This window comes from Botryllus schlosseri, chromosome 14, assembly GCF_051294905.1.
Source record: "Botryllus schlosseri isolate E-star chromosome 14, Bs_hap1, whole genome shotgun sequence".
NCBI lineage: Eukaryota > Metazoa > Chordata > Ascidiacea > Stolidobranchia > Styelidae > Botryllus > Botryllus schlosseri.
This window is the reverse complement of record NC_137249.1, coordinates 17,194,505-17,221,317: the sequence shown is the minus strand read 5'-3', so window position 1 is coordinate 17,221,317 and position 26,813 is coordinate 17,194,505. Positions and strand designations below refer to the sequence as shown.

At 40.1% G+C, this 26,813-nt stretch overlaps 2 protein-coding genes and 1 long non-coding RNA gene across 5 annotated transcripts in view; 2 read left to right on the top strand and 1 right to left on the bottom strand.

Annotated features, from left to right (window-relative positions):
• The window catches only part of LOC145456454 (uncharacterized), a 156,421-nt gene that overhangs the window by 36,295 nt on the left and 93,313 nt on the right, over nucleotides 1–26,813 (top strand). The gene's annotated exons all lie outside the window — the stretch shown is intronic.
• LOC145456418 (pre-rRNA-processing protein TSR1 homolog) overlaps nucleotides 1–26,813 on the top strand; it is a 157,222-nt gene that overhangs the window by 42,523 nt on the left and 87,886 nt on the right. The gene's annotated exons all lie outside the window — the stretch shown is intronic.
• The window catches only part of LOC145456303 (uncharacterized), a 63,774-nt gene that overhangs the window by 16,899 nt on the left and 20,062 nt on the right, over nucleotides 1–26,813 (bottom strand). For 2 of the 3 annotated variants that reach the window (XM_080334382.1, XM_080334381.1), the window contains exon 2: nucleotides 12,230–12,360. In XM_080334382.1, coding sequence (XP_080190508.1) covers nucleotides 12,230–12,360 — 131 coding nt within the window. Of the gene's footprint in view, nucleotides 1–12,229; nucleotides 12,361–17,933; nucleotides 18,203–26,813 lie in introns of those variants that run through there. The other variant, XM_080334380.1, reaches the window with a different exon arrangement.

Here is a 26,813-nt window from a genome sequence, read left to right as displayed (position 1 = left end):
AGGGGTTCGATTGAGTCTTGATCATTAACTTGATGACCACTCACTGACCACGCGCATTTGCAAATTTTATATGTATTTTTCATTTTTCGATATCTGATGAACCGTGCGGTTTACAACCATGTTTGACGGCTTGTTTGAAACCAGGCAACAGTGGCTACGCACTGAAGCATCATATTTCTCTCTCTGACGCCATCCTGAGGGTCAGCCTTGATAATTGAGAGAGAGAGAGAGATTTTTCTGGAGAAAAATTGTGGTTATTTTTATTAAAAATTCTTAGACATGTCATGGGGTATCAATCAAGGGTGGAATTGTTAGAGGGCTATACTCGGCCCACTTCTAAACTGAAACGGCCAAGATTCAAGTCTTGGTGGGGTCACGGTGTGAATTTGAAAGGTGAAGGTCAATTCTGCAAAATATGGCCCTACCTTGTAAGGGTCAAGGCCTACCGTTGCAGACGGCCCATTGTGAATCATAAACGGTCGAATGATACAAAGAGGTTGACTGGTATTATGCTCAACGTACCGCAATCTAGTAACTGAAGCAAGACTGTGTGGGCATTGGTTCTTATATCAAGAAGCGTGTGATGAGAAATTGTGATGTAGGTAGACAACATTGTCAGAATGAAGCAACCCGGTGTGTCACCAGCAGTGCACGCACAACTTCAGTGTTGCCAGCCAACAACTGCTGCTGTTGAACGCTCTTTCTCTATTCTTGGAAAGCTACTTAGCAAGGACAGACACTTTCTATTCAAGAATGTAGGAAAGTATCTCTCGTTGTACTACAACAAATTTCGTTGAAATAAAGTTTTTTCATATAAAATTTGACAGTTTTCAAGTCAAAATTTTTTTTTTCAGGCCATACTACTCCGTAAGGACAGACAGAAATAAGATAAGTAGCAGAATTCTAACATTATGTGGGCAAACACCTAATTTGCATACATTAGGTCGAAAGTAGGATTGTTAAGGTCACAAAATGTCAAAATTTTGATTTTTGAGATCAAAATCTCCCCATTCTTTTTTAGATAAAATAAAATCGCCCTAGCAATCAACAATAATATGACAAAATTCATTTAGGAATTTGATGAATTTTCCGCGCTTGGCGCGGCAAGACAACGAATACATACTGACTTATGTCATTGAAACTCGTGCTTTCGAGTAGTGGCGAAAAGGTCGTTCGAAGAAGGGTATGCTCTGTACGATTGCAAAACAATTTCTAAAATTGCAACTGCTATAATTTATGGTCTTTGTATGATTTGATTCCGGCTTTAGGGGATGAGACGCCTGAAGCTTGAACAAGAACAGGCAATTTACATTCAGTTTTCAGGGACACCTGAATGAGAGTGAGAGATATCGGAGTTTTTGCTCCGAAAATGACTGGAAAACTGGAAGTATCTTGCGGCCTAATTAGTGTGACTCTTGTACAAAGAATGCAGACTCAGCACTGCTGGTTTTCAAATATAACCATGACCACCTAGCAACTATGAAATGAAGAGATACTGCATGGTCGGGCGTATTTGTAGCCCTAATGTTCGCATATGACTAATTCTGACCAGACAACATGGTTTGAATGCGTAAACGTAGTCAGCCGCACCTTTTTCCAAGTGCCATACCATGCCCCATGTCCAACCAACCACTTATGTGCCGTGGATATAATCATCCGGTCTAGACAGTCATATTATCACCTAGTAGGCTATAAGTCAGGGGTGGGCAATTATTTTCCTCCGCGGGCCAAATGAGAAAAATAAATACGTTGGCGGGCCGCTTGCAATTTTTTAGCTATATTCTCCAGAGTATCTTAATTTTATTTCTAAATTACATTGTTAATAAATGCTGCTCAGTGAATGTGTTGATATCAGGTAAAGAGACAGTGGCGCTTAATTTAAAAAAATATTTATTTGCTGTCATTATTCGAAACAATGTTAAACATGATACATTTTAGCTCTCTTTAAACCCCTATCCAGTATCCACGTTTTTCTATTAAGACTCAAAAACAGTGGTTCCCAAACTTTTTTAGGCACGCCTCCCTTTATGATAGTGAACAATTTCGCGCCCCCTTATCACGATATCACAAAATATTAAATGGGCAACCAGAATGCTAGCAATCCCAACGGATAGTTTGATGGCATGGACGATTATGGCTGTTTATGAGAGAATTGTGAAATATCAAGTCGGACAATACACAGAGCGAAAACTATAAGGTGGGGGTGAGCGCGAAATTTTTTTTCAATAAACTCTGCTTCGCACGACCCTTCTGATGATTTAACGTCTCCCAGTTCGAGAACCACTGCACTGAAATGTATATGCAATAGTACACAGCTTATTTTATTGGTCGCTGTCTTCCGAGCAGTGTGCAGCAGCCTAAATAGCCTTTATGTTGAGCGAAGCTTGCAGCTTTTTTGAACTTCGCCCTCCCTTGACCGAGTGTTGCGTGTTTTTGTCACAAGACCGACTTTAATTAAAATCCTTAATCTCGGCGACATGCTCGGCAAAAACTGAAAGAACGGGTTTAGCCCTGACTCCAATATGCGAATATTTAGTGCTCTAAATTCTAAACCTAAATCTTCTTTGAATTTCAGTTTTCGGCTTTCTTTTTTTGGCATGCCCATCAATCCTTTAGGGGAGATAGATATGATGAGTCATATAGCAATTGCGAGTACTGATCGACTTGTTTTACGAATTGGGATTGGGATTTGGAAGCACATCACGTAACAAATTGAAACATACCTTATAATGCGTAATGTGACGAGGAAGGTTCGAACTAAACTACCGTAATTTTCCAAGTATAGTACGCCCCCATGTATAATACGCACCCCTAAAATAGCATGTAAATTCTGGGGAAAAGCCTGTACCCATGTATAGTACGCATCCTGCATTTCAGTACATGAATAGTTCCAATTTCGTATGCGACGTCATTCTGTTTTGCGATGTCACTCCTGAACAATCATTACACGACGATCGCTAATCATTATACAATTAGCGGGATTGTCTTTAAACGATAGTAGCCAAAGCCTGCGAGGCGGGCGGCGCGATAGTTCAGGCTAGCGACACCACATCTTGAGCACGAGGAGACCTTTTAAAGATGCGATTGCTAATCATTATACAATTAACGGTATTGTCTCTAAACGATAGTAGATAGCAGCCAAAGCCTGCGAGGCCGGCGGCGAGTTAGTTTAGGCCAACGAACCTACATCTTGCGCACGATGCCTATAGATGCGATTGCGCCTAGGCTAACGGTTATGCCTATGTCATGCGCAACAGGTCTGTTGGAGATGCGACTGATTACGCAAGCGATTATATCTGGCGCACATGGCCTCTTGTGTATGTATAAATTGCGTATGCGATTGTTCGGGCCTGTCGTTGACGCGATGAATTGGCGAGAATCGCCACGCCACGCACGAGTGTCTATTAGTGACCTAATTTCGCTCGCGTACAAACGGCAAACCAACTCAGCAGGAGATCACGTGCTTTTGCACACGACTCTCGTTAATTGGATACACACTTCCCACTAAGTACTACGCGCTATGGCTGAAAGTGATGCGCGATTGGAAACAATCATGAAGAATGAAGATAGGTGTGATTTCAAGTTTTTTATCGAGTGAGATTTTTTCAAGCGTGTTGTTCCCATGTATAACACGCACCCCCCGATTTAAGGGCAAAAAATCGTGAAAATTTTGCGCATTATACATGGAAAATTACGGTATATGGAAAGAGTGATTTCTTGTGACTTCAATTGCTACTCATACTTTGCCACATTGACTTTCTTAGGGTACGCCACGTAACTGGCATATTAATGAACACCAGGCTTCAAAGTATACGAATTTCCTGTTCATTTGATACAGCCTATGGTTTTAGTCATTCAAAAAGCAAGTTTCATGTTTTGAATTCCAAGCAACCTTTCGCGGGCCGCACAGAATAGCTTCGTGGGGCGCATTTGGCCTGCGGGCCGCACTTTGTCCAGGCCTGCTATATGTCATGCGTGAGCAGTAGGGTTGTCCATAATTTGAAAAATCTCAAAATTTATGCGTATCCATGTCTCATTCTATAGATTATAGTTAAAAAACGTCAATGAACCTGCAATAAGCTCACGGGAAAGTCGTTAACATTTGTCTAAATGCGTTTGAAAGTAGCTGCCGTAGAGTGGGCGTGTCAGCGACCACAGAACGGCAAGCAGACTAGTAATCACGAAATCACGGCGTTTGATTAGCTAATCTGCTACGCTTCAATGATCACGACATTGGCGGCTTGTTGATCAGTTGGTCAAGGAATAGGCTAACGGCGGTGATTCTGTAAGCGCATTGTAGGTTGGTCCGCCTATCATGATTTAGGATTAATTCAGAACATGTTGAGTACCGAAACACATGATGAACAAAGAACAGCTGCTTCACAATATCTTTAAATACATGACAATGACATGATAGCTTATTGTGAAGGTAACCGTTGTAGCCTGTATACCTTGATTTCATTGATAGAAAGCACAAAAACAAGCGGAAAAATATTGCAAAGGCTCTTATCCAAGTGGCAAACGAATTTCTAGTTTCAGAGGGGATGTACCATCATTAAATACAAATATAAAGCTTGACATTGACACTACTTTGCCTGATCTTATTAGGCTGTTGTCGTGGTATATAATTGAAGTCTTGAATGCTGTAAAGGCTGGATGAATCTGTCATTTATGCTTGGCACTTGTCAAATTATTGCAGCATAATGAATCATACCCGCAAGTGCTGTTAACGTCCTCAATGATGCCGCGAAAAGAGGTCTAAAGATAAGCACATACTATGCTGGTAGGACCAGCAAAAAGACAGTTTGCTTGCATTGCTTAGCATGTCCTTAATGAATCTTAGATCATTACCGGCTGCATCACAAGTAATGCTTGAATCTAACCAGACATGGACATAGAAATGATGTATTGAAGCGGTGTGGTAGTTACACTCTTCTTCAGAAATCCAATGTAAGCTACCAGTTCGGCCCACATATCTTCTGAGCATACAGGATTGTGTCCAGAATCCATATCACATGGTATGCTGCACCAGTTTGGCGATGTCTAATATACCTTACCTGCGCCCAGAAAAACAGGACCACTTGGTGTAATCTCAAGCATATCAGATATGTAGGCTATTTCTGGTATCTATACTTACTTCTATAAGTTCACAATCATTCGCTGTTTCACCTCTGTCATGCCTGCAATAGGTTATTGTTGCACTAAAGCTATCGTTACCTAGTTTTAACACTAAAACATTTAATGACCAGATGTATTACTTTATTATTAAATCACCAACGTACAATGCGCTTACAGAATCATTGCCGTTAGCGAACTTCTTGAACTAGTATAAGCACATAATCAGCAAGCCGCTGAGGTCGTGACCATTCAAGCATAGCTGATTAACCAATTAAGAGACTTGATTTCGTGATTACTAGTCTTCTCGCCGTTCTATGGTCGCTAACACGCCCACTCTACGGCAGCTACTTTCAAACGCATTTAGACAAATGGTAACGACTTTCCTATGAGCTTATTGCAGGTTCATTGATGTTTTTTATCAATAATCTACAGAATGAGACATGGATACGCATCTTTTGTGAGATTTTCCAAATTATGGACAACCCTAGTGAGCAGTCTGAGCACCTAAAACTCGATCAATGCATATTACCGAGGTATCAATATTTGAGGAAGCAACTTGAGCTTTATCACAAAACCAATTATGGCATTGTACAATGTACAGTTGCTAACTCGCGAGATATTGATCCATATTTTTAGCCCTACTGTTTTATCACATCTAAATACTCGGTTCGCGCGGCCATAAAAAGTGTGTGTTGTGCGGAAACGAGAAAACACAATGGCATATGACGGGACTGTTGAAAAAAATCGCGACAACTTCCATACTGTGTGTGGATTGCACACATAAGCATGATGCATTTGATCTGGCATCAAGTAAACATTGATCTCCCATAGCGCATCCTATTTTGGATAAAAACTCTGAACAACCAGTCACATGATATCAATTACACTATCCTGGTCGAAGAAGCCAGTGTTCTAGTGACATTTGATGCAAGTTATATTTCAAGTAAGTGCATATAAAAAGCAAAGTACAATGAACTACAGCTCAGAGACAGCACTGATCGAGACAGCAATATCACAAATCATATCATAGACACGGAGGTGGATACGGCCAGTATTGCAGAATAACAAGAAAATGATGTGCAAAAGCTATCTCAATCAAACTGATAAATAGGGCGATTTTATTTTGACCTAAAAAACGGAAGATTTTGACCTAAAAAATTAAAATTTTGACTTTTTTTGACCTAAAAAAATTGAATTTTGACCAAATCTTGACCTCACGTATGCAAATTAGGTGTTTTCGCACATAATGTGAAAATTGTACTACTTATCTTAATTTCTGGTTGGAACAGCCTGTCCTTACGAAGTATTTTGGCCTGAAAACACTTTTTTGGCTTGAAAACTGACAAATTTTTACATGAAAAAACCAGTATTTCTACGAAATCTGGCCCTATGAAGAATTCCAGTAGTTACATCACGAATTATGGTAGAAATAATTAAAATTTGTTGTAGTACAACGAAAGATACTTTCCTACATTCTCGGGTAGAAAGTGTCTGTCCTTACTAAGTAGCTTGCCAAGAATGGAGAAAGAATGTTCAACAGCAGCAGTTGTTGCCTTTTTGACTGACAACACTGAAGTTGTGCATACACTGCTGGTGACACACCGTGTTGCTTCATTTTGAAAATGCTATCTACATCACAATTTTTCAGCATGCGCTTCTTGATATAAGAATCATGCAATGCCCACGCAGTTAGGATATCGAGGCACATTTACCAAACACCACGTCAGCCTATTTGTTTCATTTGAATGTTTATGATTCACAATGAGCAGACAATGGGCCGTCTACAACGGTAGGCCTATAAAGTAGGCTACAAGCTGTAAAATGTCAAATAATAAGTTCACCGACAGTGCTAAATCTAAGATACAAACGAAATGCAGGTTGCAAAAAAGTTTCAACTTTTTAAACAATTTTGACATTTTTTGACCTAACGCTACAATTTTGACCTAATTTTGACTTTTTTTGACATGTCAAAACAAAATCGCCCTACTGATAAATGACGTACGAAAATGTAAATTCACGACTCGAACGTTCCCCTTGTCTCATTTGAAGAGTATTTGTGGACATTCATTGGGTAGCCTACTGTGGTACCATAGTGGAGCAATAAAAATAAATGATAGCGGTAAATAATAGATATTGTCTTGCAGGGGCACTGCGCTCTAAATATGATATTACCACAAATGAAAGATGCAAGTTAGAAAAAATGTTTGGCATTTTCGTCAGAAAACCACCATATTCATACCAGTGTTAGGATGACTCGAGTCATCACTTGAGTCACCTTTTTCGATTGACTCGACTCGACTAGACTCGACGCTTCAGAAATGTGGATTGACTCGTGACTCGGAGTAAAATTTACGAGTCAATTTCAAGTCATCAAGTAACGATGTCGGTAAAATTGCATATATTCGGATTGTGCGGCATGCGCGATACACTGGTGTGGCCTGTTAGAGTGAGCAATCACTCAATGATTGTGCCATTTACCGAGCCCCAATTGTTCTATCTCAAATAAATTGACAGCAAACGAAGTGATCGTAGCTTACAGCTTACATTGTCATAAACTAGTAATAACGTGATCTAATGGCAAAGCATCTATCTCTGTTCTATCGACTCCTCATTGCGGTCGGTCGGTACTCACTTTAACCAAACCTCTTGTATGATATACATCGAATTTTAAAATAGGTTTATAAGTTTATATTTCTCGTCAACCATCGGCGCAGGGTTAAATTATATCTAATGGATGTGTAGGTCGGCTCATGTCAATTCGTTTTTGAGGTTTCGTATCCTGTTCTCTATTTTGACTGATAACTATAGACTGAGGCTATACAGTTACTTATACATAGTTTAGCAGTTCTCATATGCGTGAGCCATACCACGCCTTTTTGCATGTTTATTCAACTCTATATTCGTCCCTCGATTCAAAATAAATGACGACTCTTGAACACCTATCAAAATGCAATGACGTAATTATGGCACGTACCTCTAAAAATCGACTCGACTTGATTTGACTTGACTCGAGTCAAAATGTGCAATGACTCGAGATGACTCGTGACTCGAAGGCAGTGACTTGATCCCAACACTGATTCATACTACAGGTAAAAGATCTACACGAGTGTTACTGTCCACTCTAGCTTTTCTCTATGGTGCCAAGGTCCAACGCCATCGCATCATAACCCTTTGTAAAATTTCTGATATGCGTCACATTCTCGATGCGATTAAGCAGGGAACTTGAGATAGATGCCAGTTAATACTATGAAGGAAGTGTGTCTTAGGTACCACGGTGGTATAGTTATGGTAAGCAGGCGTATGGTACCGGCAATGACAACTGAAAAAAGGTTGGTACGAATGGTATGATGGTACCAGTAACAAGCCTCACACAAAATATACCTGGCGGAACGCCATCCGTTGATCAACAGCACCACACGGCGTATGCCTTACTGTACCTAACTAAACCGCCGCGGATGTCACACGTGACCTTGACACCACAGAAAAACGCTAGAGTGGAAAGTAACACTCATGTTAACTGTTTACCTGTATTTTGAATACGGTGACTTTATGAAGAAAAAATGTGATGCCAAAAATTTTTCACACTTACCGTAATTTTGTATGTATAATGCGCAAAATTTAAAAATTCGGGTGCACATTATGCATGGGTACAACAATTTATATGTGTTGCGTTAGGTCAACTAGCGAGAAGCGTGCTGCCAATTAGCTAGATTCGCCTGCTCACAAGGGCACGAGATCTCCTGCCAAGTTTGTTTGCCATTTGTACACGTTAGGTCATTGATTGCTGTGCGGGCGCGCAATCGTCGCTGGCTAAAAACAGGCCAGGTGCGCAAGATATCACATCGCAATAGGTAATGAATACTAGTTAGCCCTCTAGTTTACCGGACCTGACATATCGATCTCGCCTTCCGTCACATGCCTCCATAGTTTAGAGACAATGCCGTTGAGTGTATAATTATTAGCGATTGTTATGCCTGATGGTTAAAGAGTGACATCGAAAAACTGAATGACATCGAAACGATGCGAGACTCCAATGTGCGTAATGGATTTCCACTAATACTAAAATATAACCATTGCCGGTAACTTATCATACACGCAAGTTCGTCAACATGACATGCTTGTATAATTGGCATTTACGCATGTAGGCTAAAGGCTACCATATAGCCCAGAGGTCTCAAACTCAAATGTGCTCGCGGGCCAATTTTCCAGTTTTGACGACGCCGCAGGCCGCAGCATCAATAGGGGTATTCCATGTCTTTCCAAATGGGCCTTATTTGACGGGATGAAATTGTCCTATTGAATGTGAGCCGAGCAGACTGACATTCAACACACATCATAAAAATGTGATTTACTCTTGGATCAATTTAGGCCTGGCATGACAAAAATCATCACATTTATAACTATTTGAATAGAGGTGATATTGTACTTGATATAGGCCTATATTAATTATAAGATATAGACGCCATGAGAGCGGACAAATATATAATGTTATCATAAAAGCTACCACGTTATGAATTTTTAGCTACTATGAATATTTTGAATTCAACAGATTGATAATAGAGATTGATCTGATATCACAGCATTTGGTATTTAGCAGTGTAGCCCAATCCAGGATTCGGGTATAGTTCTGATGAGTGGGTTATTAAGCTCATGGTCAATTACCTTCGAATATTTGAGCAGAAAAATAACAATATAAACATACTAATGAATGTCTCATAGAGGAATGACGGAACGCCGAACAACCCATTGTTGTTAGATCGTTGGAGCGTACCACTACGGTTTAGCGATCCAAGATGTACCCTAACTAACATATTGCCAATGGTTGCCATAACTACTTGCTTAGTTAGCGAATTACCAAGCTGCGACCTTCTGATATATTATACTATTCCCATGACACGCGAATAGTTTGTTGCGTGCATGGTTCCAACTAATTCATGGCCTGCCGAGTCACTACGAGTCCACTCGGGTCATTATCATATGGCCATCGAGTCAGCCTCTTACGAATCGTCTAAGCATAATGCTGTAAACGACTATCGTCGAAGGGTCCGGGGTTTCTCATCATGAATTAGGAATGTGGCGAAATAGTGAATCTTTTAATGCATGGTCGCAGATAGTGAAGTTTGATGAATAGTTTCAGGCTTTCCGAGCAATTTAAGAAGGAATTTTCACTTTTACACACGTAAAGACATATGTGGCTCTTATATATTGTAAAACTAATGAAAATCTAAAATGTCGTCGTGGGCCGCACAAAATGCTCTGGCGGGCCGCGTGTTTGAGACCTCTGATATAGCCTAATTACGGACTTAACCCTTATGAGGTGGGCGTATAATATATGATATGGCATGTCTCCGACACCGATTTCTCCATGTTGACAAGTCTTAGACATAGGGGACTACGTTTTTTGAAAAGCTGACACTTTTCCGATGCATTTGGTACCTTACTTGAAAATTTTGATTTGCAAAAATTAAAATAAAAATAGAAAACAATGTAAAAATGGGTATCACCTAAAATTTCCAAATATTTTCCGAGTGGGAAATATTGTCGGAAAATCTGCCAGAACATCAGAAGTCGACATCTACGGTATTCTGTGTAAATTTTCACCGTTTCAAACATCAAAACGTGTTCTGGAGAGTTTTTTGAGGGGGATTTGTTAATTTTGGTTACGCTTCAGTGATTTTCAAGACCTAGGTCGAGTTCAAGAGCAAATTCAGACGGCACTTGAGTCATAAACTGGTTTAGTATGCCTTTATATGCTTGGATATGACAAAAGAAAGGATATTGCGTTGTTTTATGCCATAAACCGGACGGTAGAGGCCCGATTGAGTCTTGATCACGAACTTGACCGTGATGACCACTCACTGACCACGCCCATTTGTAAATTTTATATGTATTTTCCATTTTTCGATATCTGACGAACCGCGCGGTTTACAACCATGGTTTACGGCTTGTCTGAAACCAGACAACAGTGGCTACGCACTGAAGCATCATATTTCTCTCTCTGACGCCATCCTGAGGGTCAGCCTTGAAAATTGAGAGAGAAATTCTTTTGGAGAAAAATTTTGTTTATTTAAACTTATTAATATACCCTAGACATGTCATGGGGTGTCGATCAAGGTTGGAATCGGTAGAGGGCTATACTACGCCCACTTTTAAACTAGAACGGCCAAGATTCAAGTCTTGGTGGGGTCACGGTACGAATTTGAAAAGTGACGGTAAATTCGTCAAAATATGGCCCCACCTTGTAAGGGTTAAGTAAGAGTCACAATTTGGGTGCGTATTATAGGCTATATGGGTACAGGCTCTTTTCCCGCATCTACATGCCATTTTTAGGATGCTTATTATGCATGGGGGCGTATTATACATGGAAAATCTTTTAATTTTAGACCACATCAAATTCAGGGCGCAGTGTACCTCTAAAGACCAAGTTGCCACTGTCATTAGTAGGGACGGTGCCGCTAATGTGCTGGTACTTGAAATTCAGACGTGCTAATGCTGGTAGGACATCACTACCATCACATGAATCATTTGCCTATTATTTATGTTATTGTCAGATAATAGTTAGTGGCATCATTTCATCGAAATTCAACGCCATAAGACTAATGCGCAAAGTCTATGCTGGAGTCAACAATCCCCTACAATATATAAATAAATACGGAAAATTTCATGACGAGGCAGTAGTTAGAACATAAATTGCAAACAATGCCATCACCAAGATTGAAGCTTGAGCAACAAGGCAATTCACTATGCACCCAGTATATATATATGTCTAACACGATCAATCCACGCAACAACATACCAGATTATAGTGGGTTGATCACCACTAAGTGAAAAAGACAGGAAGGAATACTTGGACCTTCAAGTATCCTACCGGTAAGGCATCGTAGCACTTAACATGTGGGCAGATCCTTGTCTATGCAAACCATCAACAACGTTATAGTATCATTAGATAGTATATAATGCTTAATGGAGATACCCTTGCATCTTGATATGACATATTTTTACAAGATTTGTCAACACTGTAAACAGGTATAACAGCTGAAAGCTGATAGACAACATTAATGCTGAAACATGACCGCCACATTATTTGCAATACAGGGACGAGGTGTGTTACCTTGAAAATATTTTCTTTTTCTTTGCATAGGCAGCATCCGCTAACATGATTGACTGTATGAGTACGAGATAATCCACCTTGTCTTTCAAATTCAAAAGCATCAAGAATATCTTTGGTGAGTTGTTGTAGAGCTGGAAAACATGACAAAATACTTGAGTCCTGTGGGTTGCTGATTGCTAAAACTAAGAATGTTATGTCCACAAAAACGTGACAAAATATATGGATTTTCAACATTTTTGTGGGTTTAGTAAGATGACAAAATTATGACCATAGAATACTAAGTTGTATTTTGATGAATATCAGTAGTAGGCCTGTCACACAGTACATAGTCTAAAAACCATCATTCACTGCCCAAATTGGGGTTACTGCAATGTAGCAGACCAGCTGCAAGTCCTTATTGATATTATATCTGATGCATTACATCTGGATCCAAATGGATGGATCCTATCATGCTATCATGCTCAACTTAGTCTTTAAAACAACAGTAACTGAACATCGATCTTAGCGTGAATAATTTTTTTTTTAAATAAATTGAACAAATATTACGTAAATTAAACGATAGCTCTGGTGCGGTAGCAACCAACATTTCTACCCATCACGAACCATACTTTGAGAACCTCTGGCATAACCGATGACGTTGCCAGCTTCAGATAAGTGCTTGGTGGGATTTCTTGCTTGAAACGATAGATATGACATAACTAAAAATGTTTGGCACGTCAGTTGATAATATTTGGAAATTGACATATTTTGGCACTCTGCATACGAAAGGTTGGCGACCCCTGTAGTATATGGTAAGCACTCTTTTCATGTACTAGTGATGGTTAAATTCAATTCAAGACAGGAATAGGACAAATAGAATAAGATACAAGTGCACATATATGTGCATCGCGACGCGATGCCTATGGTCACAAATCTAGAAACACATTGTACAGACAGGTATTACTGGGATGCTAAATTTCAAAGACCTGAATGGGCTATAGGCCTACTACATAACACCGATATTCTTGTAGCTGACACTACTACTAAAGAAGTAGGCCCATTTTTTATCCAAAATAATACAGACTACTTCAAAGTGCCTGCCTGAAAATCATATGTGGCGAATAATATAAATGAACAGAGAACAGGCTATGTTTTGTTGTTATGCTATGTTCCGGAATGAGTTCTGTGATACAACAATGCCTGAATAGCCTTTAGGACCAGTCTGCTAAATCCCAAGTTTGATCACTGCAAGGCCCTAAATCGACTGTCAATATTGAAATTTCACTGATAATTTTCATATGATTCCTGTTGGCACATCAACACAGCAACAACAACAAAGTCGAAAAAATCTGTCCTTGCTCTACAGCTCATAATGGCTGCCTTGTCCTCAGACAGAAAATTGCAACAAATTATTGTAAAACAAAGATGCCAACTTGTGATTTGCCTTATGTTTGGGAAAATTATCAGGCAGCAGTAGGAAGTAAATCACAACAAAGAATAGTGTTCCCCCCGTACAACATTACATTAGTTACATTTATTGAAAATTCGACTGCACTGATATTAGAATGACAGTAAATATATTTGATCCTGATTAATTTGGTCATGTGCGCAAGGCTGGATATATAACCAGACTGACAGCAATGACAACACAGGCTAAAAATAGCAAATCAAAGCTGACACCAAACTATAGGCTAGTAAAGGCTACATATTCTTTAGCCAAGCCAAAAACATTTCGAAACTAGCAGACATAATTAGTTTATCCTTATTTGAAATATGTTGAGCTATCGCAAACTCATTCCCAACTGCAGTTTTAGAAATTGGACAGGCCACAATACTGCCATAATAGTGACTAGCAGAAAAGGTTTTTTTCACAGAGAAATTGCTAAAATATCACATGACTGCGCTAATGAACTTACTACAGAAACTCAAAAACTATCATTCACATCCGCTCTAGTGATCTGACAGCATTACAGCATTGATTATTACTACACTGAAACAAAGCATACGATGGCAGTTGATGGATAAAACCTTTATTTATAATGAGCAGCTACTTGACACATTGGTATAACTGTGTAGATAATGTAATAAATTGCTCACACAAATGAAATCTAATACTTCAAGATTGCTAGCTTTTATCTCGAGGACCTTCAAATTACATTTTAGCGGCATGCATTATCATGAAGTAAGGAATCAAAAATCAAATTACATGGTTGGGATTGTTTGGCAACTGATACACCATCTATAGCAGGCTGTCCAACATGTGGCACATGAGAAGTTTTTGATTGGCTAACGCCGTAATTGAAAACAGTTACTAATAATCAATTGTGTAGGCTAATCAATGGTTAACTTGCATTCCAAGAAGTTTTATGTAAATTTTCGCAGATTGACATGAAGTAGAGTATATCGGGGCAAGTTAATTAAACTTGAACCGTTTCTGCTTGCTTCGCACAAATCATTGTCATTACACTTCACGATATTAATTTTGGTACGCCATCCCGAATTGAGAATTGAGTTCTTCTGTAATTGTAATTATGACAGAACGTTACTTTCCCACTAGTAATTGTGGCTGATGGGAAGCTTTTGAATTCAGCTGTGCGCTGTGCAGTCTGAGTGCGTTGAACTATTAGACACCAGGTATCTCCACGGCATGGCAAATTCGAGACGCAGAGGGCAATATTAAACCCTGTTAAGAGACGATTCCACCCAAAGTCAACACGAGAGATTGTATCGTGAATAGTCTTGACCAGTGTGGCATGATTACAGCTTCTGTTGTCTGATTACATGCCTTTAATTTACGAGAATACATCACTTCCAACATAAATATGATCACGTATATGCAATATATGCAAGTATCAATATCATCAACTAAACTCTTTCATTACGGTATCTTTGAAAAATTGGCGAGACTATTAAATAGGCGCACAGTGAATTTTCACAACATTAATCCTAGCAATTTCGGCGCGTTGTAAGCAGAAAGACAAACAGAAAAGTTTTGTGATCGCCGGTAATTATGGCTAAAAAAAAGGTCATTACACTTGCCCATTCCACAGCCAAATTGCCTTATTGATTTCTTAAAAGCCAGACGATGATTGAACAAATCAACAATAATTAGTAACCCTCGTGTAGCCCATCGGTCAAAAAGGTTTACGAGGTGACAACAATCTGGAATGTTGCACCATTATTAGCACTCTTAACAATTTTTTTCATAATTTCATTAAAATATATTGGCACCTAAAACGTATTAGTTGAATCATGGAATACCGTACTTCGAAGAAAATCTATCGTTCAGAGGTATACTCCATGTAAACATGACAGAGCATGACTTCTGAGATGGGATTGAAGACTGTGTGAGTTTTGCTCCTCCCCCTAAACACACCTCCGTCAATTGCTACCATAGATCAAACACAAACTCTTCTTTAAAAGTGTAGAACCGAATATTTGTTCCCCTTCTCCGAGCCTATCCCAAACAGTTATGGTTAATTGCAACGAAATATGCATCACAAGTTCATCAACTAACGAGTGGCAGATAGTTGATCATGTTTAATGTACTACGGACTCGCTGTGCTACAATTTTTGAAACAATAATAGTTTTCATATATTATAGGCTAATAATTATTAATTGTTTGGTTATGCAAGATAATATGATTGTCAGATTCAAACTGTGGGTACGGGAAGGAAATAAGTTTCAGATGGGATCATCCTTTTATCATACAGAGCTGGCAAATTGAATATGTAAGGTGCAGGCCTAATACAGAATGTTGTGTGTTACGGGGTTGCCGGTGAACTCGGCACTTGGTGAATTCGGCCGGACAAACTCGGCACTTGGCGAACTCGGCACTTGGTGAATTCGGCCATTGATGAATTCGGCCATTGGTGAACTCGGCCATCGGAAAATTTTGTAATAAAGTGTATTAACAGCTATTAATATGAATTATTAAACTAATAATAGTATTATCAAGTGATTGGCAATCTTGTAAGGAGGTCAGGGCATGCGTAGATCACGCAGTCACGGCGTGATTAGATCACGTGATCATGGATTGCGCAAGCGCGGGAGATAACGCGACGTTCGCACATCGACCACGCGTGGTCGGCTCAGTGTTGATTTGACTTGGCGTGGGACGGACGGACGACTTTTGAGAAGATGGATATCTGTTTTGAAGGATCACCAATAAACGTTTCCCACGAACACGAACAAAAATTTAGAAACGTCGAAATAAATTGTGTTTTTTGTGCCTTTGGAGAGACGGAAATTAGGGTTGGGGCGGGGGTATTAGGGTTGGGGAAAGGGGGATATTAGGGTTTGGGGAAAGGCGGATATTAGGGTTAGGGGAAAGGGAGATTGGAGGTGGGTTAGGGTATCCCAAGATTAGGGTTGGGGGAAAGGGGGTTAGGGTATCCCAAGATTAGGGTTGGGGATGTTAGGTAAGGGGGGATATTAGGTTGGGGGAAATGTGGATATTAGGGGAAAGGGGGGTTGAAGGTGGGTTAGGGTCAAAGTTGGGGTTAGGATATCCCAAGATTAGTGCCGAGTTCACCGGCAAACATTCCAGTAACCAATCATGGAGACCGGTACCGCTACGCGATCTACCACGGTACGTGATTCTTCTTTATCTGAGATATATATTTATTGCATTTTTATTACAAAATTTCGCGATGGCCGAGTTCACCAATGGCCGAATTCACCAAGTGCCGAGTTCACTGGCAATCTGTTACGGTACTAAAGCTTCATTTACTCACATAGACAAGAGCACAAATTCCAAGTAGGAGTGATTAGTGTGACGGTAGCCTACATCGTGTGCAGTGGTGTACGCAGGGGAGGTTGGGGTCAAAAGTGAAATCTGTCATTTTAAAATGCCAGTTCTATCTTAAACTTATATTAGCTCATTTGCGATTCGTATCGCACTGTTACATTTTGAATGACCAATATGATGGCAGTTTCTAGTCATACCGTAGTCTGTATTAGATCTGTAATGGAGGCTTCTTTTCGGTTAAAATTAGGGATTCGCCGAAGGCTTGCAGATTAGAGTGTTCGCCAGGTCTGTTAAGGTTTAAAAATTACTGGTGAAGACCCTAAATGTGCAAATATAGGGGTGCAGGAACAATAATACTGGATATCGTGCAGATTAAAATATACTGAAACACAGCTGAGTTGAATATCATCATCATCATCATTGGTTTATTAGCAATTTTATCACTTCAATACACCACAAAAAATGCGATACACTGAATAGACAGGAAGATGTCGAAGCGACTTGGATTTGTCAATGGAATCGGACACCCACCTTGGCCTAGGCGTAGTAAAGAGGAGGCATGCACACTGAATGAAAGTAAAGAATTCAGTATAGAATAAGAAAGCGACAAGAAATATAGCATTTTGTAATGTCAATATGACACATGATCAGCAGACCACTGAAGATCAATTTAGTATTAATTTTATGTGATGAATTCTAAACAAGGATGATCATGCTTATCTAGTCGTTGGCTATATTTTTTTAATCTAATGGTCAAAGTCAACAAGGGAGACTGCGTAGTTTCGCATTTTATAATATGGGACAATGAAGATTATGCTACCCCTGGTACGGATCGACATTCCTACAACACATCGCCAAAACATATAGGCTATTGACCGAACACGCATGCGTGGTAGCATGGTTTGGTACCGTACCCCACTCGACCACGCGTGTATCTCAGACCTGACGACTCAAAAACATAAATCAATACCCACCTATGCAGCTCAGTAGTTTTTTACGCCCAAGATAGTATGCTAGAAGTACATATCCCTTTTCCTCGTCGGTAAACATATCTACCACCGCCAACACGATGATAACAGAGCTAAGCACCACTCCCCATCAATATCACACGACAACCGACTCACGGCCACGAGACAACCTTCGCGCCACGCCGCCTCCAAAACGTAGGACAAATGCGCTCAATCACAGAAAGCGGTCAGTAAGCCTATAAAGACATTCGTGGCATAGCGCGGCATGTACGCAGCAATTTGAATGCGTATTCATCGTGGAGTAACTTTATTAGTATAAAACAAATTATCAATAAAAATACTTGATAAAGACGCGCCATGTGTTTGTGAATTTATTAAACAGCATGTATATAGCGACATCAGCTGACCACCCATGCATACGTGCTAGAATGTCATGACCTCATGCACGCTAGCGTCATTCTATGGTAGACTACAGGAAAGTGCAAGGTGTTCGTCGAGATGTATTGTGTCTAGTGCACCACCATTTTACTTTATAACTTTATATCCCAACTCTGCCCGTGTCTGTGACAAGTATGATGGATATTGTCGTTGCTGTTTTAGTATTCATGGTGTTTCGACTACAGTGGTCGCTGGTCATTTTACATCAACACCAGGCGTTATCGTACGGAGATTTACCCCATCATATAACATGAGGTGAATCCACGCATACCCTATTCTTGCGGCCACTGGCGTATAGCAGCATGTGCTGCCTCCCCTGGCTCCTCGGTTAAAATGCCTGGTCTCAGTCTCACCGTCGCAACGTTAATAAGGCCAAAAATAATAAAGACAAGAAATAGCTATAACTAGGGTTACCATGTTTCAGCAACCCAAATTCGGGACACTTTTAGCGCCCACTAGTGGATTTCAAATTGGATTATGAGGTCCCACTAGCAACGCTTTGCTCATAGACCCGAGGTTTTCACGGTCCGGTTCAGGAGTATGTGGCTGTGTGTTGTGTAACCGGGACCGAAAGCACATGTTTTAGCCCCCTCCCGCCCAAATAAACAATGATTTTGAGCCCACACTATGGGGTAATCGATGCAACTTCTGGGCGACTCCGCCTCCAATTTGAAAATGTTCCGTGGCCCAGATCAGAATTTTACAATATTAAGCTGCCGAAGGCAGCAAGCATAGCGAGAAAAACTTATAGCTACGCCCGTAAGGGCGTAGTACAGACTTTCCGCAGTGGATCTTGTTCAGATTTAAGACATGATATAATATATACATTCAAGATATATATATTGGTAGGAATGTAGTGAACAAGACATTCTGGTGTTTTAGCCAAAGGATCTTCATCCGTAAGCTCTCATAGGCGGGCTTGGCCCTACCGACAAGAATTCAAAGCATGGGTGTTTTGAGTAGATATTATGTAACATAAAATCTGGGAGTATATAGGATAAAGAGTTCTTATGGGAAGATAAAGTATAAATAAAGGTAAAGTCATAATAAGGAAATAAGATTAACAAAATAATTTATAGTATAAGCAGAGGGTAATAATATAGTAGCATGAATATGACTCAGTCCAAACCAACTCTACCATAGCATCTCACGTCGTCAGGGGTGGTAAAGATGTAGGCAGGGCGTATTAGCCTCTCCTTTTCTGTAGCAAATACCGGTAATTCTTACGGCAGAGGAATTAAAACAATTTTGAGTGAGTTTAAATAAATGAACTTATATGGGGGGTGAATTTCTACGAGAATGGTTGATTTCAAATCGTATTTTAACATATTTCTAATTCGAAATCAGACAAAAGCAATACATTTTTGAAAAGAACTAGTTTCATACTTTAGGATTCTGCAAAAAAAAAATGGGAAAATTTTGTTAGTTCAGCAGTACCTTACGGCCTTAAAAAGCGGGACGTTTGGCTGACTGGTCGGGACGCCGGGACAATAAGTTAAAAAGCGGGACAATCCCGCCTAAAACGGGACGTATGGTAAGCCTAGCTATAACGAATGTATTGTGCAAATAGAAAATCAATGGCCGCCTCAAAGCAAAATCAGCGATAATAGGCATATCCTCAAATTCAAGTTTTTGAACGTATAGTCTCTTTCTATTGACAGAATGGATAGAGCTTATAGCCGATCATCATTCATGGTAGAACGTAAACAAGACTTAATCAGTTTGAACTTTGAGCAGCTCCTCACACAGCTCGCAATTGAAACACTGATGGTCAGATAAAGTTTCAGACACGAACATAAATATGGTGTCGAATCAAGTAGCTTTGCATTAACTAACCACTGTAAAACATCAAACGCTGTTGCACTACGATCAAACGTGGTTTCAATGCCCTGTACCAGCCTCTTAATCCTTTTAAAATCTCAAGTTGAACAACTTCATATATGATCATATCGTAATTTGTGTTCGTCCTAGAGGCCTCATATTGGTTTGTACGAAAAGCTAGCAATCTTCTGATTCATAGTATCCCTAATTCGAAGGTATGGCATGAGATATTTCGCAGCTAACTCCAAAAAGTCCACCTCGTCGTCATAAGTGCTTCTAAAAGCGCTGGTGAATGAATTGTGATTTTCACTTTGCAGCAGCGGGTGGGAATTCAAAAATCCGAACATATCATTTAGTTGGTGTATGCCGGTAAACCTATTTTCAGCTCCACGTTTGAATCTGTCCGAAGCTTGAAACATTCATCGTCTATCTTCTTCAACAACTGTGGTGATCCGCAATTAGGCAATAATTACTTTCATCTGATTAGTTACGTTGTACAGTACAGTGTTGCCTTATCCTTGCCGTGTCATTCCATTCTCTTCTGTTCTGCTGTCAGTCGTGTTCTATGTTGCTTAAATCCACATTGGTTACCTTTGCTTTAATAAAGCTTCAGTCAGTTATTCAGTCAGTTATTCAACGCAATAGTCAGTTTACGACAACAATCGGCCTTGACGGCTATTTCAGAGTGGTTCCATCGCAATATTAACATATTAATTCGTGTTTTGGGAATCAGGCCGACACTAGCTTTCGATCGAGACCTGTTTGATTAAATTTTAACTCACGGGACGCCAGCTAGGACTACCAATTACGCTTCTTTTAGCCGGCTGTGTATACTGTCCCGAGCGAGATAGTGTAATGGTGATGCGTCCGGCTTCTTGATCGGTAGGTCGTGGGTTCGACACTAGGCCGGGTCAGACCAAAGATTCGAAAACTAGTATCCGCGGTTATCCCGCTAGGCGCTCAGCAATCACGGAGGAGAAAGAAAACGGGGGTGCAGACTGGATGACCATACTATTAAGTCTGTATCGCATCTCCGTCGTCAAAGCATCTCGACGGTGCAGGCGAAAAAATACCACCTCTCTCTCTCTCTTACTATGCAGCCTGATTTTCCGCCCCCTTGGAGCCTGCCGCCCCTGGCGCAGAGCCAAAACCACCAAGTGGCTTCTACGCCACTGCTTGCGGCCAATTCACTGGACACATGCTCACACACTCCCAATACTCCTAGTAGGTCAACCATCGCAGACCACGCCTTGCGTGTATAACGCATTATGTCGAAATCAGCGATATATTCACGTGTTCCGAGGTAGGCTACGCTACTGGTAATACTATAGATCAGAAAATCGCATACATGCGCATGTGATGTTAAGGAGATGCGGTTGGACAAAAACTTCCCATCTTGCTTTATTTATGGTCGAATGCTATATCTTCTGGAGAATTATCAGGCGATCTTGCACTCAATATAGTAGATATGAAAGTTTCCAGTATAATTAGTAAGCAAATCTGTCATATTTTGGACCCTCCGATATATACAGAATACAGTTCTTATCGGTGTGAGCATGTGGCTGAGGTTCAGTTTTGCTTTTAGAGTTGCATGCTTCATTGTCTCATGCTCAGATTAGAGATAGCTAACCTACCGTATGTTAGTTAATAGTTATCCATACTCAGATACTGTGCAATGGCAAAATGCATCTGCTTAATAAAAAAAACTGAATACTCCTCAGGGAAGTTGTACTTTTCAACGGTATACGCCAATTCTATCACATGCAAGTCCTCCTACAGCTCTAATGTCCTACATCAGTTGCATGTGATATATGTCATCGTAATAAGGCTAAGAGACGACCACTGTAGGCTGAAATGGCGTAAAATTTATTACAAAATCACTTTCAAGTCAATAAATGATAGTGTTCATAAAAGCGTAAAATAACAGATATTCATAAGGGAGTTCCAGATAGGCTTCAGGTAAAATGCATAATATTTTACGAAAAATGTATGGCAATGCATAGGTACATAACTTTCAAGAAAAAATGGTGAGTACTGATACTCATTCTAATCCATACATTGCTCATCTAGGTTATGAAGAGAGGCTGATCCTTAGCAATTACATTTTGTTCTGTTATTGTACTTCGGATTACGATGGAAGAATGGGAAAGCATTATTGGGGGCCAAGACTCCGAGCCCCCATTGGCGGCAGGATCTTCAGCATCCAGTCAGAATGCTGCAGCTAGTAATAACTGGTGTTCCTTCTGTAAAAACTTATATGCATTTGAAGAAAAGATGTTATCCGATTTAATTGCGTTAGAACAAAAGATTATTAATCCCAATATATTGGAAAAGATGTGTCAAGAATCTGAGCGGCGACTGGAGGAAAAAACAAAAATGTACAAACAATTGGTTGAAAGCACGAGTTTGGTTGAAGATCAGTTGAAGGAGTCTCTTAAACTCCACGAAAGAACGATCAAAGAGTTGACATCAATGGGGAATATCGCCGTCGCCGATATAGCGAAGAAACTGCGAAAAGAATTGAAAGAATTGTCTGAGGAAAACGAGGCGTTGAAAATATTTACAAGCTGAACAAGACTTGTTAGGTTTTATGACTATTGTTTTTGCTTGGATCGGTTCTGCTTACCAGGACTTTCTCATAAAATTGCACGACGATCTCTCAAGTTGACATATCCATTCATTCATGTCCATATGATTATGTTAGAAAGTTAAATTCATTTAAGTGTACTGGAAGAGAGCATGCGATAGCTTCAAAACCACGATTCAATACAAATATGATGGAACAAAATTGAAAATGTATAAATTGATTATGCAGCCCTGCAAGAGCACCTTGTGCCCCTTGAATAGGCTACAGGTTCCGAATGAGGAAATATTTAGTTATGTATATCTAGAGCAGGGGTTCTCAACCCGCGGCCCGCGAGATCTTTCAGTATGATCGCAATTACTACCGGCACAGTATTGTTGCATATTAATTTAGCTACTTAAGCTCTCTTATCGCTCCGTCTCTGTTTCGTTTGATTTATTCTCATTCTTCAAAGTATTCTGGTTTCTTGATATATGGTCGAGTTTAGATTCTTATTGTTTTGACGACCAATGTAGTCGAAACACCATGAATACTAAAACAGCAACAGGAATATCCGTCATACTTGTCACAGACACGGGCAGAGTTGGGATATAAAGTTATAAAGTACAATGGCAGTGCACTAGACACAATACATCTCGACGAACACCTTGCACTTTCCTGTAGTCTACCATAGAATGACGCTATAGCGTGCATGAGGTCATGACATTCCAGCACAGGGGTTCTCAGCCCTTTCTTGGCCGTGGCCCATTTTCCGGTTTGAAAATGGGCTGTGGCCCACCTGTTCAATGCGTGGTAATCGACGGCGCCGATATGCCTATTTCTGTAAAATATGCGCATTTGCGTCTTTAATTTACTGATGATATTTAAATGTAGACCCCTCGGCTCGTGAAATCGCGCCAAGCGCGACGCAAATTTTCAAGTCGAGTATATATCCTCCAAAAAACGACTAACGAAATAATGTTGGGCCACTTCGAGCTCCCGCTATTGAGGGTTTGGGTGCAGCAGATACGGCCCTGGTAGATCATAGGCTAAAACTCCTGTGTATATTATGATCATCCGCTGCTCCATTCGCGTCGCGAAACGCAATGATCAAATCCACGCATCCACTGTGTGATTGGGATTTTATAGTTCCACTATTGTGGGGAATAATATAATCATTCTGGGTCCGCTTCAAACAATTCATTGGTGAATGGGGTACTACAGAGAAGTGGAGAAAGATATGCATGCTGTACAATGTACAGTGCATGTCTTGTACCAAACCAACTGAAGTTGCGATGTCAGAATATTCAATCCAATGATAAAATCACTTCACGTGACTCTTACATTCGGTACAATGATTTCCAGGCGGACATTTTAAACCGACTTCAAAGATTAATGCGCTAAATCCTCAATCCATTGCGATTGGTTGTGGTGGTGCAGTTTACCTCCACCTGAAGTTGCTAATAATTTGCAATTATGGCTATTTTTATCTTACAATAATACGAGTTGCCTAAGTACAGTAAATCTGTACATCAATTACACTTCATTCCCAGTTTATTGCACACCTCTTTCAAAGGCATACATTTGACACTGCCGGAATACATGGTTACTTCAGCTTTACCTTCCAGCAGTTATTATATACTCGAAATTATTTTAGTTGCTGTTAGCCCCAGGTTGTCATAGTCAGTGGAAAGAGCCGCCGTTTCTTCCTCCCGTTTTCGACTTGTACATGCTGACTCCATACGAGCCATTAAGGCTCATCAGAGTCGGATGAAAAGCTACGTATATTAAGATAACATGAATATATTTTTAGCGATTAACATAACAAATATAACTAAACTTATATTAATTACAAAGTTTTCTAAATAGCTTTGTGGCCCACCTCAAATGCTCTTGTGGCCCACCAGTGGACCATGGCCCACCCTTTGAGAACCCCTGTGTTCTAGCACGTATGCATGGGTGGTCAGTTGATGTCGCTATATACATGCTTAAATAGCTTATATGTTGAGAGAAGCTTGCTGTTTTTTTGTACTTCGCCATCTCTTGACCGAGGGTTTCGTGTTTTTATCAATAAGAACGACTTTAATTAATTTTTCTAATCTCGGCGACATGCTCGGCAAAAATGGAAAGGATGGGTTTACCCCTGACTCCAGTATGTGAATATTATGTGCTCCAAATTCTATACCGTTGAATTTCAGTTTTCGGCTTTCTTTTTTGGCATGCCCGTTAATCTCTTATGTGTGATAGATATGACAGAGTCATAGTAATCGCGAGCATTGATTGACTTGTCTTACGATAATTCGTAACAAATTGGAACACATACCGTATAGCGCGTAATGTGACAATTGCGGCTAGGAATGTTTGAACTAAACTATATGGAAAGAGTGATTTTTTGTGACTTCAATTGCTACTCATACTTTGCCACATTGCCTTTATTTTGAATCTGAGCCTATGGTTTTAGTCATTCAAGAAGCAAGTTTTATGTTTTGAATTCGAAGAAACCTTTGGCGGGCCGCACAGAATAGCTTCGCGGGCCGCATTTGGCCCGCGGGCCGCACTTTGCCCAGGTCTGAGATAGGGGATAAAAATTGATAGCAATATATATGCAATCCCCGACGATACTTACCGATTCAATTATGAATTCTTGAAATTTTTCGCGCGTCTAGGCGAGAGTGGAAGGCCCACTAAATGGACACCCAATATTAATGACAAGTAGTGGCAAAGAGCGGGTAAACAAGGGGGGTCTGGGCGGCCCCCCAAAAGTCCGGTTTATCACCCTGCGGGGGGCCCAATACCAACGTTTTTTTGGGGGGGGGGCTCACAAAGTGCTGTTACGGCCCTGATCACATAAAATTTATACTAAATTGATCTAGTAAAGTTTCTTCAGTGGTCTGCTGGTCATGTGTCATATTGACCTTACAAAATGCTGTATCCAACTAAGCTGCGTTTCATTATTGCAATCTGCACGATATCCAGTCTTGTTGTTCCTGCACCCCTATATTTGCACATTTAGGGTCTTCACAAGTAATTTTTATACCTTAACAGACCTGGAGAACACTCTAATCTGCAAGCCTTCGACGAATCCCAAATTTTTATCGGAAAAAAAACTACCCCATTGCACATCTAATATAGGCTATGACTAGAAAAAGGCATCATATTGGTCAGTCAAAATGAGGTAATATATGTTGGAGATAGAATTTATATTGTGAAAGGATGGGTTTGACTTTCGACCCCAACCTCCCCTGCGTGCGCCACTGCCCATTGTATCGTGAATAGTCTTGACCAGTGTGGCATGATTACAGCTTCTGTTGTCTGATTACATGCCTTTAATTTACGAGAATACATCACTTCCAACATAAATATGATCACGTATGTGCAATATATGCAAGTATCAATATCATCAACTAAACTCTTTCATTACGGTATCTTTGAAAAATTGGCGAGACTATTAAATAGGCTCACAGTGAATTTTCACAACATTAATCCTAGCAATTTCGGCGCGTTGTAAGCAGAAAGACAAACAGAAAAGTTTTGTGATCGCCGGTAATTATGGCTAAAAAAAGGTCATTACACTTGCCCATTCCACAGCCAAATTGCCTTATTGATTTCTTAAAAGCCAGACGATGATTGAACAAATCAACAATAATTAGTAACCCTCGTGTAGCCCATCGGTCAAAAAGGTTTACGAGGTGACAACAATCTGGAATGTTGCACCATTATTAGCACTCTTAACAATTTATTTCATAATTTCATTAAAATATATTGGCACCTAAAACGTATTAGTTGAATCATGGAATACCGTACTTCGAAGAAAATCTATCGTTCAGAGGTATACTCTATGTAAACATGACAGAGCATGACTTCTGAGATGGGATTGAAGACTGTGTGAGTTTTGCTCCTCCCCCTAAACACACCTCCGTCAATTGCTACCATAGATCAAACACAAACTCTTCTTTAAAAGTGTAGAACCGAATATTTGTTCCCCTTCTCCAAGCCTATCCCAAACAGTTATGGTTAATTGCAACGAAATATGCATCACAAGTTCATCAACTAACGAGTGGCAG